Genomic DNA, 19,967 nt, shown 5'->3' on the forward strand with positions numbered 1-19,967 from the left:
AGTTAGTAAATAAGGCATTTTTTTTAACTATGCCAAGGTGGTCATGCAGCTGACTTTTCCAAATAATAAAAAGCAACTTCTGATGTAAGATAAGAGAATCAGGAAAGCAAAAATAATGTGATGAAAGAAAGATATTTTGTCTATCAGAAATTGTTCGTTATTATTGGGAAAAGTCAGCTGCATGACTACCTCGACGCAGTCAAAAAAGGTTTTATCTAAACTTGAAATCTGATTTTCAGACAATAGAGGCAGTGGTAGAATTGAATGGAATTCATTTACTCAAGTGCTAAACCTAACTACAAATTTGAGGCACTGGTTATTACGTATTTACATTTTATGCATCTTTATACTTTTACTCCGCTAATGTACTACTTTAAAGCTTTAGTTACAGTTACATTTTTACTATTTCTGTCCAACAATTTCAAGTTTATTTTGGTTTCCTCCATCTTCATCATGCTCTGTAAATCTTCAAAGAAACTACACAAGGAGCTGTACAAATAAGTTTATTTACTTAGACAAAAGTCAAATTTGAGGCGGCATGTGAGTGAAATTGTGGAACATACAAAGGGGCAGAAATTTGCTTTTAACACTGTTTGTGCTTCTGATGTGAATTAGCTGCTGAAATACGTTTTTTTTTTACATAAATTGAGTAGTGTTTTGAGAAAAACTAGTAGTCATGTTTTGGACATAAAAATTAGAAAATATCATATAAAACACCTAAAAATACATTCAAATAAATAGTAACACTGTAATTGCCTCCATAAAAACATCAGATGTCGGAGAGGTCATGTTGAAAAAAGATCAGGCACTTCATATATATTGTGCTATCACCAGATTTAAGTGCATCAATTCCACTTTCACAACACACATCAGCTCATTCATCACGTTTTCACCCCTAAAAACACTTTTTTTTTTTCCTCTGAGAAACATGGAATTTGACACTTTGGGAAACAGTGACTGAGAGGAAACTGAGAGCAAAAGTTAAACAAGATCATTTCCAGCGAGCCCTCGTTGTTTAAAAAAGGGTTAAAAGTTATAAACAAATATAACTTTGCGATTTCCACAGTGTTTCTTATAAAATTTCACTTTGTGTCATCCATTTACAGCAATTAATAGAAAAAAAATGACACCTCTCACTCCTTAAAATTTGCATCTTGCCAGCTGCTGTGCTCCTGTGTTTAGACATAAACTGCAGCTCTTCCTACAGTGTTTATTAACAGAGCAGCAGAGAGATGATCAACAAGATCACACAGTGCAGTGCTAATGGACTGGTGGCTTTTGACGGCACCTCTGTCTTCTTGCAGTCCTCTCCCTCATGGCCGCTGTAGCACTGGCACTGAAACTCGGTATGAAATCTCGTCTTCTCCGCCTCGTCGAGCTCGCCGGTGACCCTCAGCTTGCCACCCTGACTGGTGATATTGTGGGTGAGCGGGTTCAGATGCAAGTAAACGTCGCTGTCTGGCTTTCTGCGCAGACAGCGGCCGTGGGAACCACACAAGGTCTGGCTGCATAGCTCCGCTGCCGTGGAGACGTTGAGGAGGTATTGACTCAGTGGACCTCGCAGATACGCATCCAGGCTGGAGCAGCTGTTCTGTAGGGAGAAACAAAAATACACAGACATCACTCACCAAGGTCAAGATTCAAAATAATGAGTCTGCGCTGAGGGCCTCTAACAGCAGACCTGCCCGTGTTTTTAATCACATTTAATATCGTGTGTGTGTGGTTCAGAGCTGTGAGTCACTTTAGTGGAAACAAAACAGCTTTCTGTGTAATATTCAGCGGTGAAAGAAATACTCAGATCCTTCACTGAGGTGAAATAAGTAATACCACTATATAAACACACTCTGTTCAGTACAATCTACTGCATTCAAAATTTAACCAGAAAAAAGTATCTAAAGTATCAAAAGTTTAAAAGTCACTAAACAAAATGGTTAAATTAGCATTAAATTACTGAATGGATAAAGCAGAAGTTTAATGTTGTAAGAGTGTGACTGAATTTTAACCATTTATATACTTTCGGGTAGTTTATTCAGCCAATTTTTTGCAATAAAGTTAACCCGTTTCCCCATTCATTCTTACTATTTCTACATGAGCTTCACATAAAATCGTTTAAATGGAGCATTTAACTGTTGATTCAGGACAAACTGATTTTAAAAAAGCAGAATATTCACTAGAACTACATTTCTGGATAAAGAGGATCCTAAAAATATATAACCTATAAATAACACATTACATTTGCATGACGCCATGTTCACATCCAGTGCAGGATGTGCTGATTACTCATAAAGACAAGTATAGGAGTAATACATCGTATTTGTACTGGAACCACATCTGGATGGAAAATCTCTGTAGTCACATAAAAAATAGGGATGAGTGTGATTAGGCAACTTAACAGCAGCAGAAATACTAACTGGTTAAACTATTTATTTGATCATTTATTATTGTACAAGGCTGATTAACTACTGCATCTAAAATGTCACACAGCCACTTGCTGCGAGCGGCAGCAACAGCCCCCAGCAAACGGCTTATCTAAGACAATGTTTATCCTGACTGATTGCTAAATTGTGCTCACATTTGACTGTTTTGGGGGGATTTTCTAACTACTTATTACTAGTTGACTAGTCTAAATTAAATTTTCTATTTAATTTAGAGTGAATTTAGCTCCCAGGAATGTCCCTGATGAAATTATTGTTATTTTGCTTGAAATCACCCTGACAAATCACTACTGCAACACATCTGAAAGCAGAAAAAAGTGGAATAAAGAGACTGTATCTCCAATAAATGTCTGTCCATCTGGTACAAGTGTGTGATCATTTACTGTGGATGTTAAATAATTGTTTTTTTTATATATTATAGTGCAGTTATATTATGAATACTTAAGTATAGTTAATGTTCATTTGTGCATATGCAAATCAACCAGTAAAACATTTTCTCTCATTTTCTTCAGTTTAAATGAGCACAAGATATAAACTGGAAACAACAGACTGCAACAACTGGTTCTTCATGACCGGGAACCAACAATGGTCAAGATTTTATCTGAATTTGCCAAAATGCATCCTAAAAGTGACTAAAAAAGAACAAATATCTCTTGTGTATCTGAAGAAGTCCTTGTGACTGAAGCCACTGACTGTGAGCTGGAGCCCTGAGGAATAATTACTGGTTATCAAATGACTGCACACATGACAGACAGGAGCTGCAGGTCAAAACTTAACCAGATGAAACGTTTTCTGGTCAAACTTGTAAAGTTGTATCTGAGAGATTAATGTGTTTGTTTCATAATTAGTGCTTGGATGCTTACTCTGCTGCTTGCATAGGCTGCATCTCCCCACAGGATGATTCCTGCTGCTCCCAGAGCCACACTCTCCCCGATGGTGGAGACGAGGTCAGTCTGGAAAACATGATACTGCACTTTAACCATATCATACTTAACCTTTTACGTTTCTAAACATTTACAGGCCAAACACAGGAAAATACACTGCTGCGCATCGCTATAATGGGGTCAAAATGTTAGTGGGACATGAGCTACTGTATGTGAAGTCCAGCAGCAGCAACAGCAGCTCTTATCGGTTCATTCTCCCAGGAGGAAACGGTCTATATGGTGTATGTGGCAGTTTTTCAACTTGACCAACACCCATCCTGCCCTCTCCACACAGACCAGAGGTATTGGGGTGTCTGTCTGCCACCAGGACAGGAAAGGACTGTGGCTGCTGATAAGGAAAAGCTATAGCTCCATGCAGCATGCACTGATCACAGGGAAACACAGGGACAGAGGGGCAGTGCTGACTGTTAGAACTGCACTGTGATCGAGAGTTAATCTGGGAACAAAAAAAGTCCACATCCTCTGCTCTGAAAATGTATGTTATCATACATGACTGACCCTGCACAGCAACACATTAGTCATTTTAAGTGTCACCAGAATAGCAACGAAAAGGCAGAGAAAAGAGCACTGTAAAATAAACTATTTCTTATAACTTTAAAAAGTTAGTACCAGCTGCCTTAAAATTAAAGGTCCCACGAAGTCAAAATCGATGTTTGGATGTATTTATCACAGATAAATTGCTCTGTATGTCACCTATACATCAGTATCTGGACTAACGATGTCAAAAGAAAGGAGTTTTGCTGATATTATATCGGGGATTTCTAATGGTATTTCAGAGTTTGTTTGTTTTTTCTGGAAAACAATTAAAAACTGTTGATGATGACTCATCCTGCACTTTGGGCATCACTAAATCCATGTCTGCTTTCCCCTCTGATGTCCTCCGGCTGCTCAGCTTTAACTATCGGTTATTTAATTACAGAGTTTCCGTGATGGACAGATGGCTTTAGATGACTTGTTTCTAAAGTAGCTAACCATAAATGTTAGCTGCCGTTAGCGGGCAATAGAACCGGGCTCAACAGCCTCCCAGTGAACACCGCCAGTCACTGGGACGAACACAGCCTCCCAGACTTACAGGGAATGTAGTACCAAGGTCGTTAACAGAGTTTACTGCTTGTTGCTAAAGTAACTTAGCTAACCGCTAATGTCTGTTAGCTCAGTTAGCCATGCCTCAACCTGGGGATGCTGGGAGTTTGAGGTGTAAACATTAAACCATGTCTGCGACAAGTCCCTCCCTAGTTGCCAGTTTTTTTAAGAAATACACAGGCAATGAGCACTCCACTAGCCGATTCATGGAAACTTAAAAAAAGTTGACTGAATTTGAAAAGACACGTTAGGGTACTTTTGTAATGATTCAAAACTTTTCTGGTCAACTAAACTTGATATTAATTACATTGTACTTGAAAAATACATGTTCAACAAACTCAAGATATTAAGTTGAACTAACAACTCATCTGTCAAACTGATGAACATTACAAATTTGATTTCCCTTCACTCTTTCTCAGTTTGAAAAGTCAGCTCTTTTCATACAGATAAAGCTGCTATTGTTAGAGCTACATTGTTTCAGGATTGGCACAAAGACAATACGTGAAACTGCTCCCCGTCTTCATTAACTTTTAAGTGTATCAGTACTTCATCTTGGCTCACAGTGTTTCCTTTATTGTGAAAACGAACAACCATGACTCATCTTAAAGTGTATTAAAGACACTCATTATGTTTTCTTCCAACTATAAAAAAGAAGGGTCTCAGGTGAGTTAGCTCTCAAGAAGAAGTCTTCTAATATGCTTATCATCTTTCTTAAAAAACTGAATTTAATGAGTTGACTGAACTCTATTCATTCAACTCATCTTTTAAAGTCAAGAGATTTAAATTTAGAAGAACCGATGTTTCTAAGTTCTGAAGTGTTCTGAAAATAAATTTTAAGTTGAATCAACTTGAATAAGTACATTTTGTATATATCTGTTAGATTAATGAGAAAAGATGAGTTGATTCCACTTAACTCCTGTATGTTTTTTACATTTACGACATTTAAAAAAGAGAAAGCAGATTCAGGACCAGCAGTGTTTCTAAAGTTAGAGCGTCACCTCTGTCAGCTGTTCCAGGGAGTTGGAGTAGGTGGGGCGGGTGTACACAAAGACAGGACGTGCCAATCCGTCACCTGATGATGCCAAACGCATCCCCTCCTTCACTCGGTTCCGGACAAACTGCCGTCCGGAGGTGGAGGAACGCAGCACTGTGGCCATGTAGATGGAGGGGAAGAGGGCGGTGCTCTCTGTCCACAACCATTTGAGCTTCTCGTTGCGGGACACCTCCACATCGGGACAGCGGCCTGTGTAGTTCTCCAGAGTGCGCCTGTAGTCGTGGTTGTAGCAGTCGGGGAACAGGTAGAAACCCCACAGCTGGTTGGGCCTCAGGTTCTTGGCATGCCTCAGTGTCTCCAGCATGAAGTTCCTGGCAGACATTTCAAACTCATGCTGGGCCACTTTCTCCACCTGCTCTCGAGGCCATTTTAGATTCTTCTGGCGCACCATCTCTTGAGAATATTTGCGGTACACATTTTTGTTATCCCAGTTACGTACCCAGAGTGGGCGCCACTCCTCCCAGTCAATAACTGCCAGACCCTTGGCTGCTGGGTCCTGTATATACTTCTTCACTCCCTCCTGCATCTTCTCCAGGTGCTGCGTGAGACTGGCCATCTGCGGCAGCCCTTTGTTCACCGGCGTTTCATCCTCTTCATAATAGGGATACAGGCCTAAGCGGTCCTTATAGAAGATGGTGAGGTTCTGTCTAACAAAGCCCTCATTGGGTGAGGCCACAATCTGGAAAAGGTCCAGCTGAAAGACAATACTGTGCCGCGGTGCACAGTCCTCAGTCGGGGCGTTCCAAGCCAGGAGCAGAGGCTTTTGGGAATACAGTGGCCATCTCGTGGGTTTCGGGCCCAAAGCAGAGAGGCGGTCCCACAGCAGTACAGTCAGCAGCAGTACTTTCCAGTCAGGAAATGTCCTGTACAACATGTCTTCAGATGTGGATTGACAGATAAGACTGTCACTCTCTGCTCTAGAAGGCAAAGAGAAGATTGAAATTTAGTGTTTTAGTTCATTTTTCAAATAAGTGGCACTTCCAAGTACATTAATTCATTAAGTTAGCTATTCAAAAGGCTATTTCAAAATCACAGTCATGGTTTAAATCGGTGCAATTTTGTCCAAGTTTTGTTCACTAGAGATAATCATGGCTACAACTACAACAACAACTAAGAGGCTGTGCAGATAAACAATGGGAACATTTTCTAGTTGTTTTTATGGGAAGCATCTTGGTTATGTGTGCAGTAAACCTTAGGCTTTCTATTACATGCCTTCAAACAGGGCTGCAAATAATTAGTTTCATTATCGACCAATCTGTCTATCATTTTCTCGATGAATCGATTAGTCGTTAGGTCCATCAAATGCCAGATAAATATTATTAAATGGTGAAAAGTGTTGCTCACTGCTTCCCAAATCCCAATGTGACGTCCTCAAATGTTTTGTTTTGCTCACAATCCAAAGATATACTGTTTACTGTTATAGAGGTGTAAAGAAACAAGATTAATAGATGAACCAACAATTAATCGATGATCAAAATAGTTGGTGATTAATTTAGGGCCGCAACTAAGGATTATTTTCATCATCGCTTAATCTGATGATTATTTTTTTTCGACTAATCAATTATTAGTTGGTCTGTAAATTCAGTGTTTCCCAAAACCCAAGATGACATCCTCAAAAATCTTGGTTTGCCCACATCACCTCCCACAGACATTCAGTTTGCTATCATAGAGGAGGAAAGAAACCAGAAAATATTCACATTTAATGAGCTGGAATCAGTGAATTTTGACTGTTATTTTATAAAAAAAAAAAATTACTCAATTCAATTTTATGTGTGCAGTGCCTGGCCCTAACCCATATGTTCCCACCAAGAGCAGACACTGAGGCAACTGCGGAGAGGAAAAACTTGCTTTTAAGAGGCAGAAATCTCAGGTGGATCCAGGCTAAACTAATCAATTAATTGGCTAACCCTTGCAGTTCTAGCTTCAAATGTGAACTGACAGAAAGTTACTGTCACTCTGCTCTGTTGCATTTCACAGAACGAAATTCACAGGAAATTCACATTTGAATTCACAGTATGAAGTGAAATTTGGTTTTGTGTTACTTCTCTAATATGACAATGACAGTTATTCATATCAATAATGCTTTTAAGTTCAAAGCCTGAACATAAGACTGCAGTGCACAAGCTGCAGACAGCATAGAAAAATAATGACCAGAAATTCTAAATAACACGAATAAAGTTTTTAAAAAAACATATTTCCATAATTATATGTAAATTATAGATGTGTACATCTACATCTTTCACGCTCAACATCTAACCCTCTCTGTTATAACTAACATAAATTACAATTTTTCAGAAATGAATGAGCAAAATGTGAAGTTAACAGCACAGTTAATTCACTTGAGTCTCACTGCAGCTGCACAAACGTACCTTTACTGGAAGACTGAGGAAGCATTCCCAAAGACCAGAAGCTGCTACTTCAAGCCGCGTTTTTTCTGCCGCCTCAAAACAAATTGAAAAAAATCAAAATGAACATTGCTTTTGAGCAAGAAAATGACGACGGGGTTGATTTACAACTTCATTCGTACCCGGTAGGTGTCTTCTCGGGCTGGCTGTGGTCGGTAAAGTGAAGAGAAGTGGAGTTGCCCCCCGCGATGTTGTCAGTCGCTACTCCTCCGCTCCGAGTGCCAAACTTCTTTCAGGATGTTCCATTCAGGCTGGGAAAAGGGGGGGAGTGGCGAATCAAACCGGACATCCTAACAACTCTGTCAGCGTGTCTAATGCGTTACAGTGACGCGTTTCTCCACCTCAGACCTGCGCACAACTTCAGGTGTAAGTTTAACGAATCTGGGCTTTCGTTTTGTCGCGTTGTGTGTAGGTATTTCTAGTGTTCCGGTACAGCGCTGAATGAATCAGTCCAAGAAGTTTGTGAAACAGATACACTGTATCCAGCAATGTCAAGACTCATAGAAGGTCATAGCGGGCCAGTGTGCCACATCCCTAAAAATAAGAGCATGCCCACAAATGATCACTGTGTTCCTCTGACCTTTCAGCTACATTACGATCAGATATAGCTGATAAATACTACGGCGTTTAGAAATGATGTGAAACATTTATTTTAGTTTTAAAATATAAGATGCATTTTGGAACTGAAGCCACCTGAAAACTTACTGCAAATGTGAAGTATGTAAAATTAAATATTTAAATATTATTCAAAAAAATGGAACTGAAATATTCCTAGTTATCAATTAAATAACAGTTACAGAATCTCTCAATGAACTCATTGTGTGGATGTGATGTGATTTGATTAGTCATAAGATTCTGATTTTTGGTCCCAAAATGAAATGTTGTGGGACTCCACATTCATTGCTTATTTGTGTTATAGCTCATTGATCATTTTGCAAGAAAAACATAAACTTGTTAATGATAATGCAGTGTTAAAAGACTATATGAAGTGGTTGGAAAAGCATTGCTGCATTACAGAAGCCTCCTAACTTGCAGATCCTATCTTTACTGTTTATAACCATGGTAATTAGGGTAAGGACTGAGGAGAAAGGGTCATTACAGAAGTAGAAGTTTGTCTATGACTCAATCTTTTAGCTAACATGTTTTGGCAATTGACCCTTTCTATGTCCTGCCCCTTTTCATTCTCCAATGACAGTTGAGCAAGCTTGGTACCTCAGTCAGCTTTCTCTTTTCCTGTTTCCTGTACTTATTTGTCATATGCTCGGTTCATCCATATTGAAAAGAAAACCTAATTGTCAAAATGGTTGAAGGACATTGCTGAAGAACCTGTAAAAACATACATTCACATCTTAAATTAGCTAACTAACTAGCTAACCTCCATCAATCATTAGCTAGTTAGCTATGAGTTTCTCTAATATTAGCTAGGTAGTTAACTAGCTTTTTGGTAATGTTAGCTAACTTAAGATCCTAAATGTCACTTTTACAGGAAAAAGAAAAAGTTGACTGAGGTACCATGTTTGCTTAACTGATTTTGGAGCACAGAGCAAATAGGGGCAGGACTTAGGAAGCATCAGCAGCACACAAATACTTCATGACAAGTACTGAATTAAAAATTTTACTCAAGTAAAAGTATATAAGTATACTCAGCTAAATTTACTTAAAATATCAAAATAAAACACTTAATTATGAAACACATATTGATACAGTACATGTAAACAGCGTTTTAATGTTGTAGCAAGGTAAATCAAATTACTGTTTGGTTGTTAAGTCTATGATAATGCATCATATTTCATAAACTGATCACAGTTTCATTTGTAAAATAAAACAGAACGTTTTCAGAAAAATGTTTTGATGAGTAAAAAGTACATTATGTGCCTTTATATATTGTAAGGTTTAAGTATAAAAGTACCACAAAATGGTACATGAGTGAATGTACTTACTTAAACTACTCCACTTAGTGCAAGTACTGCTTATACTTCTATAAGTCACTTGACAGTGTGGGATCTTCATACTGGATCCTTTTTTGATCGTTCAGAAGTAAATGAACACTGGTTTTGTCACTTTACATGAAGGACTTTTACATTTCCGTGTTGCTACTTTGGTGAAGGATTTTAATGTCTTTTTCCACTAATGCTCTGAGCACACTTCAGACGGTGGGCACAAGGCATCTGGCATGCAGATGTCACTGCTGCCTGAGGCATGTGTTGACAGCCACTGGCAATGGCTCACTGAAGTAACCAAGTACTGCATACCGTCATGTTGCCAAGTGCAGCAGATAGGACGGTGCAGAGCTGGGGTCAGGCATGAGGGATAATGGCCCTGGGAGAAAAGGGTAGAGGCCAAGCACTGACACATAATTAACCAAATTTAACAACCTGTTTTCAAAGTCTAGCAGGACAAGCAGTGAACAGCTGCCATCACTAAAAAAAATATCGAGTTGGCCACTGATTTTGAAGAAAAGTCTGAAAGTTTGACTTTTCCTGTGCATGTGAGCTGAAGGATGCCTGAGCACATGACTGGGGTGAGGTGAGGGCCTGGAAGTGAGATGTTTTCCTGTGTCAGTCTGTTCCGCTGTTTGTTTTCCAAGCTTTGCTGACTCACCTCACCATGTCATCAATTTCTCTCTCTCTTTTTCTCTTTCTGCGTGTGCTTCAGGAAAATGTAGAGCGTGAGCAACCCATGTGAATAAAGAGGGAGGGAAAGGAACAAAGGAGGAGCTTGCTGGGTTTCCATCTAGTCTGAGCTTCCCTTTGACCTCTGCCTCCTGAACATTACATCAGCAGAAGTCGGGGATTGTGAGGAAGCGAAAACAATAGAAGGGAAACTGGAAACACGCCCTATCACCTTCGCTTCATGTCCCAGCACTTAATGAATTGCGAAACATTTCGGTAATGGTGTGAATTTTCACTGGAACAATTGAGTTTGGCCTTAATAAAAGTTTACAACTTAATTTCCCCTGATTCCACTGACCAAACAAGATACAAAACACCCCTTTGTATGTGTATTTGTACATATAAAACTAAAACCTAATTATGCTGTGAGGCCCCAGATTGGTATACACACTGCACTGCTGCAGTTTGCACCTAAAGCAGGACACTTTCATCACTTTCCACAGATCAGCATTTCCCAAATTCAGGGTTGTGTGTCTTGTTGTGACTGCAAACAGCACGTCAGCATCATATTCGCATGACGACAGTGTTCACACCACACTGAAATATCTATCTATATAGGGTCCGTCTTGTCCGTGCATTTCAAAGTGCAAGCAGCAAACTTTCTGTGCAGTGTTTTCCTTTGATATGTATGAATATTCCTGATCCATTTTTCCATTAATACAATGCACATAAACACAATGAAGAAAGACGGTACCAGTGACTGTACTCAGAGCAGACAGGTTATGGCAATCAGAGCAGAGGGATTTAAGTTTCACAGTGAAGTTGTTCTGTGGCAGTAAATGTACAGTAATGGTTAAATCTGTAAACCAGCACAAAAATAATTATTACAACATAAAAAAATAGGCAACTACTGTTTTCACTTTTTTTTAGTTTTGAATCCAACTCAACCTCATTCATTGAAAGAAGACAACTAAATTATCTCAACAAAAGATTGTAGGTTGGCAAAACTTTTTTTTTCGTTTAGTTTATTTCAAAACTTAGTAGTTTCAATTTTACTTAAAACTCAAAATTTAGTAAAGACAGTTGTCTTGAAATGAAGAGTTTTCTTTCTTGGCTGTGTGGGCTATCAGCATTAACATGAACAAAAAGTAATATTGCATTTTGTAATATAAAACAGCTAACATAACAGACTACTCAGTCCAACCATGATGTGAAATGAGGCAGCTAGATTCACAAGATCACATGAGAATCCATCTTGCCAGGCTTCATTTATGTCTGCACCAAAAGTTGTGCAGCCAATCAGCATCCAAGGATGGATTACTGGCAGCTATGACATGACTTTATGTATGATGACAGCAAGAGTCTATGTAAGAGTTTTGAGTGTTTTTTTGAAAGTGCCTGCTGTTTTCCAAACAGTTTCTAAGGACGACTTCTCAGATTGGTCTGTGTAATAAACCATCTAGTGTGTCAGGTTAGTGTGCATTACTTTGTTTTTACAGACTCACCACTTACTGTATCCATTTCAGTTCTAAGCCTCGTACAGCTGTTTCTGTTTCGTTTAATGACTGTGTTTCAACCTACATATGAAACTGATGATCACTAGCACTTGTTGGTATAACTGGTTAATCATACACCTGACTATGATCCTGCAAAATCCCTGACTTTGTGCAAGTTTACCAAGAAGAATTGATGCTGTTTTGAAGGCAAATCAACCAAGTGTTGATTGATATTGGGATTTTTCTTCTGTTTGCTCACTTTGCATTTTGCGAATTGATAAAAATAAACAATTACATTTTATATTTTTGAAAGCATTCTTATTTTACAGAATTTCTTCACACCTGCCTAAAACTTTTGGACAGTACTGTATGTTTTTGTAAGTTTGGGTCTGATAAAGTTGTGGACCCCCCTGCCTTAGAACATTATTTTTTTTCTTTTCCTCTGCTGTAGAGCAATACTGTTTTTTCTTTTTTCAGTCTCATGCACCATGTATGATCACTACGCCTCAATAAAGAGTAACATAATTCAGTTGAAACAGGCTACAGCAATCACTGATGTTGCACTTAAAAGAGCTTCAGCATGTTAACAATATATCTTTTTTATTGTTTATAATTCAAACCATGTTTAGTTCTTTTTCAAGGCTGCTGATAATTTATAATGACTATCACTCGTGACCACAGCCACATGGACAAGTTTTCCCTTTTAAAAGCACATCGTACGTGTCACAGAACACATTGCACAGATCAAAACAGTGCTATACGTACAGTGTCGTATTCATGAAGTTCATACATTTTTATGGCTTTATGGGGAGAGGGGGTTCATCCTTATAATACAGTCCTGGACTTTTAGCAAAACATCAAAGCCCAGTGGAGAGGAAACACATCAAAGTGACTGACCTCTGGCCCAAAAACACTCCCAACCACATTCCACACAATTACAGACACCAGAGAATGCCTGCAGAGGAAGCCCTACCCATGTATTGTGGGGATTTGTCAACTATGCACTGAAATATGTTTACATTGCCATTAAAGTTTGATATTGTGCCAGCTGGCAGCACTGCCCTCAACTGGTCACGATTTGAGTCTCTGAGTTTACCTCAGATAGAATTTAATTACATCTTTAGACTTTCTGGAAAGTCTTAACAGCACAGGATTATCATTAGAGGTAAGAGAGTAAACATATATTATACAACAAACACCACACGCGGACTCATTACAGTCAACACAGGTGTGGATTTCTGCTGCCATCTAGAGGTGGCATACCTTACATTTTATGGGAGTGTAAATTGTTTTATTTTAAAATAATGTCTGCAGATTATGTTTGCATAAAGGAGAAATACAAATCTGGCTTCAGTTGCACACAGCTGTCTTATGACTAAGTAAGGCGAACTGAAACATAAGAAGGCAATGAGAAAAGCTATAAATAAGGTAGGTAGGCCTGTACTAACAGCTGTTGAGGAAGTATTGGAGGAGGAATTACTGACTATATTTTTAAAAGTGACCACTTCATTGCAGATGATCTCAACTTCAGATCTTCCACTTCAGCAAACTAAATTATTGCACTTTGCACCTCAGTATTTTTACCATTTAGTCTTTTTATACATATATTTTTATATTTATTTACTGGTATTATTTGAATTGTGTTTTATTGTGTATTTTCTTTTCTTGGTTTTATAATGTCTGTTACCTGCACCAAGACCTGACTACCTCATTCATTCCGTCCCCTTTCATGTATAATATGTTTTAGAATTACAATAAATCATGCTAATCCACTGTGTATACAGTGTGTTTTTAACTTTTCATTGTAAAACAGAGCTTCTCTCTGGATAGAAAATAATACTCTTGGTAAATGTGATCGCTCCTATTATTTCTCTGAAATAGTTTTATAAAATTATACTTGCAATATAACTGTTTTTGTCCTTGACCTTGTGTTCCATATAACTGCATAGTGTGTTTACTCATTTGTACTGTGTGACAGTTGTATTGTAACAATATTTATGCTGCCCTCTGTGCCAGGTCACTCTTGAATAAGAGATTTGAACCTCACTGATGCTTTAACCTGGTTAAATACAGGATTCATATGTATATACCTGGCAAATGGTACTTTACTTTTTGTGTGTTTGATGAAAAGGTTGATACCACTGAATGTCTGTGCATTCAAATATCAAGCTGGACCGGGGAGCTGGCTAGCTTAGCTTAGCATGAAGACTGTAAACTGGAGAACAACAAGCCTGGCTCTGTTCAAAGTTAACAAAATCCACCTACCAGCATCCTTAAAGCTCACTAATTAACACATTATTATCTTGTACCTTTAATCCACACAAAAAACAAATGCAGTTATGAGAGTGGCATCAATGTTCTTATCTGACTCTCTGCAAGAAAGCAAATATTCTTATTTCCTAAGATGTTGGAAGCATTACTTTAAACATCAAACTTTTCCATCAGTTTACCTCCAAAGTCAAAACTGGTTTATACTCCCAAACACATGCATGCATGGACAGCAACAGACACCACAGACACAGAGTAGTTCTGTTAACTCTACTGTAACAGCACAGATCGCCGTCTACAGGCCAGGCAAAGTGGCTGTGTGGACAAGTCTGCAGACAAGTCTGTGTGGTCAAAACAAATTGGGGATATGTGACTGTCTGCACAGAGCCCACAACAGGTATACTTTAGTGTCAGTGAATGCACCCGTGTAAATTTGATATAAATTTTATCATTATAGGGACATATAGGATCTATGCGGACATCCACGTGCCACCAATTTGTTGTGAGTCTGCAGATTTGTCCACGTGCTGACTACAAATGCCAATCTACTGCACATGTATGGAACCCTTCACATAGACTTCATAAAGTATGTAAGTATAATCTGAACTAATCGGCTGCCATGGTGTCTGTATATTTGGCATGATAATAATTTTACATCCACTGAATTTCGCTGCATTCAAGACACCTGTTTATAATGGTTTTTTCAAATATTTTCATTGTTTTAGCAAATGCATGTTGATGAATGTTTGATCAAATTTAGGCCATGCAGATCCTAGCTGACCCTCGCGGACACAGAATAATACCGGACATGTATGGGAACAATACAGCACTGCTTAGGCACGAACTTAATGGAAATAGGAGATCATAATCAACATAACAGAGAATTTCTTGACTCGGGATGTTCAGCTCAGTAAACCATTTATTCAAGTATTTCCAACTAAGAAATCTGAAATTATTTACAGTACATTATGTTCACTAGTGCAGGTCTGAGCTTCGGTAACTGAGACAGACTCAGACGTGACAACACAGAACATGACCATATATACAATAAATTTCACAATCCTTCATTATTCTACCCTGTAACTATATCCCCAACCCCTCCCACACACATTCACTCAAACAAACCTAAGTGCACACATGTACACATACAAAGACACGTACATTTTCACTCTACATCTCACAGAAGGCATAAACCATTAAAGCCTCTTCACATCAAGGATGTTTTTCCCTGCAAAAAACTCACAAGAGAAATACAACGTCATCTGATGTATTCTCTACGACTGCTTACATATCAGCTGGGTAGTGGAGACACAACCTGGACCATCACTACTAACGTGAATATCAAAATATGGATTTTTGTGAACAGGGCACCCTCTGACTATATTTGAATTCAAATGTATAACATTTCATTCAATATATCAGTTTAATGTGACAGTTGAAATCTTCCTTTTGCTCTTCTCCAGACCACAGCTCCAGTCTTGACCGTGATGCCTGGACACTGGAACAAGACTCTGCTCCCAGACGAGAACCTGTGGCTCCGCTTCATAGTAGACCAGTCCTGTGCAACTTTTCAAACCTCACAGAGGATGATGGGGAAATCTACATGAATACAGGGGTGGTCGAGCTTCACAATTCCCTGAAGTATAAAACAAACAATATTCAAATTGACAAATCAGCCAAAACATCCTTCAACCAGATCAGCGTGGTCCAAATGTGGTCACTTAACTTACCTGTGGAATCAGATTTTTCTGAATCCTCTTCAACTTTGACTTTTTTCTGCCATTTTTTGTCACCACCGTCTCTTCATAGAATTCATGGGCCAGGTCTCCGTCCTCGTCGTAGTACAAAGAACTGCAAATGCAGGAAGTAAACCTCAGTGAAAAACTGCAGAAGAAGACTGAAGACTGAAGAGCAAACTTGGACCTGATCAGGGTTAATAGAATATTAGATGGTCAGCTTACCAAATACTCACACCACTGTCACCACCACTTAGTGAACACTGTTTAGGGTTCCTCAGATGTCAAGATCTCTTGGTAGATTTTTCAGACCATATCTGACATCTAGTTTTCTTTTCCCACTTTGAATCCTTCACCAACCAGGCTTTATATTTAGGACTGTCAAACCAGCCTCAGAAAACTTGCATTTACCCCTTGTGGCTGTTGCTGCCAGTGCAAAAAGTTGGACAACGCTTCACAAACATTTTTGCCCAAAGAAGAAGTAAATGAACCGGTGCTACCTATACACATATTATTTTCTCTTAAGAGTTAAATAATTTAATTTTCACAACTGTGCAGCCTTCATACACTGTGTGTGGAAATGATGATGAACGCAGCCATAATATGGTTTCCTTAAGCAGAAAAGATAGTGCGTTTACTTTTACGATAACTCATCACTGCATAACTCCTAACGCTGGAGAGAAATTTTGGGTGCAAAAGCCTAAATTTGGTGACCCCTGGCACATTCTAATACCACTCTATCATATACACTAATCTTAATCATTGCATATTTTAATGGGTTTGTCTACCTGGCCATAAACAGAAATTAGAAATTCTGAAATTTTATATTTTAGAAAAGAGGGTAGAAGCAAAAAATGTTTGCATACTTATCTAAACCTAGAAATTACTAAAATAAAATTCAATATGCAACGATATTGTGTAGGAACCCTGAGTGTTTAGTGTGATGACTTTTAATGTTCGCGGTGACCACTGTGTTCTCATTTCTATACTCAAAGCACTTTTACTCGTCACATTCAGCCATTACACACACACATTCAAACAGTAATGGTGTAGGGACGTTATAAGGTGCCTCCGCTCCTTATAATCTACCACTACCTGTTCACACACATTCACACAGCTGTGCCTTTGGAAGCAATTTAGGGTTCAGTATCTTGCCTGAGGACATTTCAAAATGTAGACTCGAGGGAGCCGGAGATCGCAGACCACCAATCCTCTGACTAGTCATGAGCCACTCTACCCTCTGAGCCACAGCCGCCCACATTTAGCCACTAGTTAGAAACTGCCTTTTTTTAAGACTCGTAAAAGCTTCAAAATTTGCCAGTGGGGTGACAACTGATGTATTTTATGTCGTAGAACAAAAAGTGAAACTCTCTTAAGCTTGTGTTAACACCAAAAAAACAAAAACAGTGACGTTGACACGAGAAAAACAGAACTGCAAAAATGCTCAGTCATTTGCCTATTTTATATAATCCTCATATTTAACTAGGGACAGTTTTCATCTGAAGAAGTGAAAACCTGAAAGCTGCTGACGGGGAAGTCTGTGGATTATCTTCTGTAACCAGGAGGCTGTCTGCAAAAACACACAAAACTGCTGAGTATAACAAGTGATGTTTTGTTTTGGCGCCCTGGTGGTCTATGGGTTAGGGCGCCAGTCACTATGAACCACAGCTCCCCCACTTCCATCTGGTTTGGGACCTTTAGTAAATGTCAGTCCCGATCTCTCTCTCTCTCACTCTCCACTCATTTTATGTCTAATCTTTATTTATTCTGTGTACTATATAACTGTTCACCTTTGTTGTATTTGGATGCCACGTTTATCTCAAAACCTCATCAGACAAAACCAAATCTACCTCCACAAGAAAAACTTATCAAAATATGTTGCAACTTGGGTGAAATGAACCTTTAAAATTTTCCAAGCATGTATTATTTACCTCCTCCTGGTAAAAACAAATGGTGTTGCATTTCTGGAGCCTTTGAGACGGGCCAAAGACTGCTCGTTCCCTTCGCTGGATGTATCGCCTCCAGTTCCACTGCCTGAGAAAGGCCAGACACCTTTGGCTTTGGATCCACTTCCTCCCATCCTCAGAGATAAGGCATAGTTACAGTCTCCAGTTAAAGCTTTCAGTCTGGTTGGTGGCCAGAAATGCTCTCAATTCCTCAACAAGGCCAGGATCTGAAACGTTAACGTGCACAAAGACAGAACATTCCCAGTCAGACTTGACTTTCTTTAACTCGTGGTGTTTAGTTGTGAGACCGCCTGTTTAATTCTGCTGCCTACTGTTAAACACAATTTGTTTGGTGACTGTAGAAATCACTCAACTGCCTGCGACTTGTGCACAAAACCGCAACTAGCATTCTTACCAGAAGTTGAAAATAAGACATTATCCCTATTTTTGCCTCATTGCCATAGTTACCCAAATGTTATTACTTGTTTTTAAATCACTGAGGGTCCCCCTCCTACACTGATCTCCTCATCCCTTACACAATATAATACTAACATGTGACAGTATCGCAAGTATCAAAGCTATAAAAAGACAAGATCTCAGAGTTCGCTCAAGACCTCAGTTCAGCTGAATCTTTGTTTTCCTGCCTGAAATTTGGCTTGCAGCAAAACCACAGTGTTCAGTGACTTTTTCCTGATAATTAATTTTTAAAAAAGGAAAAACATTATCATATTTTGTTTGCCTAGTTTGCCTAAAACTTAATTATTTCTGCAATGGTATCAAAAGAGGTATTAGCATTTTTTTTGCTTATATTAGTATTGTATCAAACTTGAAAATTGATATTGTGGCAACCGTAGCAGTAGGACTTTCTGTGAAGTGTGGAATAACTTTCCATTGGGAATCAGACAAACTACCTCAGTGTCCCATTTTAAAAATACATTTTTATGAACTGTCTTTTAATAAACCTTTTTTAAAAAATTGTTTAACTTGTATTCAATTGTTATGTCTGTAGAATACTTTGGAAACCTGTTTTTAAGTGCGATACATATAAACGTTATTTGTGGTATTTATTATTCTTGTATTCTTGTTATTGTTATTATTAGACTGTTGACTAGTCGGATCAAGTGATATTATCAAGGTGATGAATGCCAGCCTGAACCTATAGAGCAAGTTTTTCCGATTCAGATACGTAAATTAATCAATCATGATACAATAAAATAACTCATTTCAAACTTAGAAACGGGTACTATAAAAATATCAACGCACAAGAACTTAACATTTCTGGAGTGTCAGGGATTTATATTTTAACGTTAGCGCGACGTTATGCTAGCCTTACGGGAAGCTAACAAAGTGGGCCATTCAGATACCGAACAATTAACGCAAACAAATTGATCAGTAATATTAGTTTAATTACTATGGTGACTTATAAACACAGCCACTTGTTTATTCCCTGTATACACCGTTTGTTTCACAAATGCATCCCTTAATATTTGTCCCCTGTGGCTAATAATAGCTGGCTAACTGTACCTGCATACTGAGGTGAGTTAGCCTGTTAGCTTCTACCACTGACGCAGGTTAGCTACAACAGCTAACCGATAACTAGCTTAGACAATGCAGAGCAACGTCTCCAAAACAAACAGGATTATCTCTGCCACACATCGCTCCACAGCGAACACTTCACAAGGGCTTCTGGTCATTGTCCTACCTTATCACAGACGACTAAATGGCCATGTCCTGTCATAACTATTACCAGCAACTACGTTAAGCTAGCGTTAGCTGTTTTGGTCCTTGCGATGATAAGGTGATCAGCTGATCAGACGAGCAGGCGGCACCTGCACTGTTAAAGCAAAACACTGGATTTACCACGACTAGGCATCATCTTCATAGCGATAAAACGGCCGGATAAAATGCCTTTAAATTGAATTGAATTTCAGTCAATAGGACAAAAACGATCCTGTAAGTCATTATAATGTCAAAAATTCTCAGAACAA

At 38.7% G+C, this 19,967-nt stretch overlaps 2 protein-coding genes across 2 annotated transcripts; both read right to left on the reverse strand.

The window, feature by feature from the left end:
- Positions 1–734: 734 nt before the first annotated feature.
- Positions 735–8,153, reverse strand: hyal2a (hyaluronidase 2a). The gene is made up of 4 exons (XM_084736088.1): positions 7,886–8,153; positions 5,461–6,433; positions 3,299–3,388; positions 735–1,591 (listed from the first exon to the last, which is right to left on the reverse strand). The coding sequence occupies exons 2-4, from the start codon at positions 6,388–6,390 to the stop codon at positions 1,214–1,216; spliced, it is 1,398 nt and encodes a 465-aa protein (XP_084592214.1). The 5' UTR covers positions 6,391–6,433; positions 7,886–8,153; the 3' UTR covers positions 735–1,213.
- Positions 8,154–15,198: 7,045 nt separating this feature from the next.
- Positions 15,199–19,840, reverse strand: tusc2a (tumor suppressor 2, mitochondrial calcium regulator a). The gene is made up of 4 exons (XM_084736100.1): positions 19,682–19,840; positions 17,965–18,206; positions 16,028–16,148; positions 15,199–15,933 (listed from the first exon to the last, which is right to left on the reverse strand). The coding sequence occupies exons 2-4, from the start codon at positions 18,111–18,113 to the stop codon at positions 15,868–15,870; spliced, it is 336 nt and encodes a 111-aa protein (XP_084592226.1). The 5' UTR covers positions 18,114–18,206; positions 19,682–19,840; the 3' UTR covers positions 15,199–15,867.
- Positions 19,841–19,967: the final 127 nt, after the last annotated feature.

The sequence above is a fragment of the Lutjanus erythropterus genome, chromosome 2, assembly GCF_056507025.1.
Source record: "Lutjanus erythropterus isolate fLutEry1 chromosome 2, fLutEry1.hap2, whole genome shotgun sequence".
NCBI classification, from domain to species: domain Eukaryota; kingdom Metazoa; phylum Chordata; class Actinopteri; order Lutjaniformes; family Lutjanidae; genus Lutjanus; species Lutjanus erythropterus.

Excerpts from the sequence above, each read along its gene's own strand:
- hyal2a (XM_084736088.1), bottom strand. The coding sequence starts at position 6,390 with ATGTTGTACAGGACATTTCCTGACTGGAAAGTACTGCTGCTGACTGTA. Across the intron at positions 3,389-5,460 it reads CCCTGGAACAGCTGACAGAG|ACTGACCTCGTCTCCACCAT; the intron begins GTGACGCTCTAA and ends CATGTTTTCCAG. Across the intron at positions 1,592-3,298 it reads CAGCCTATGCAAGCAGCAGA|AACAGCTGCTCCAGCCTGGA; the intron begins GTAAGCATCCAA and ends TTCTCCCTACAG.
- tusc2a (XM_084736100.1), bottom strand. The coding sequence starts at position 18,113 with ATGGGAGGAAGTGGATCCAAAGCCAAAGGTGTCTGGCCTTTCTCAGGC. Across the intron at positions 16,149-17,964 it reads TTTGTTTTTACCAGGAGGAG|TTCTTTGTACTACGACGAGG; the intron begins GTAAATAATACA and ends CTGCATTTGCAG. Across the intron at positions 15,934-16,027 it reads AGAAAAATCTGATTCCACAG|GGAATTGTGAAGCTCGACCA; the intron begins GTAAGTTAAGTG and ends TTTATACTTCAG.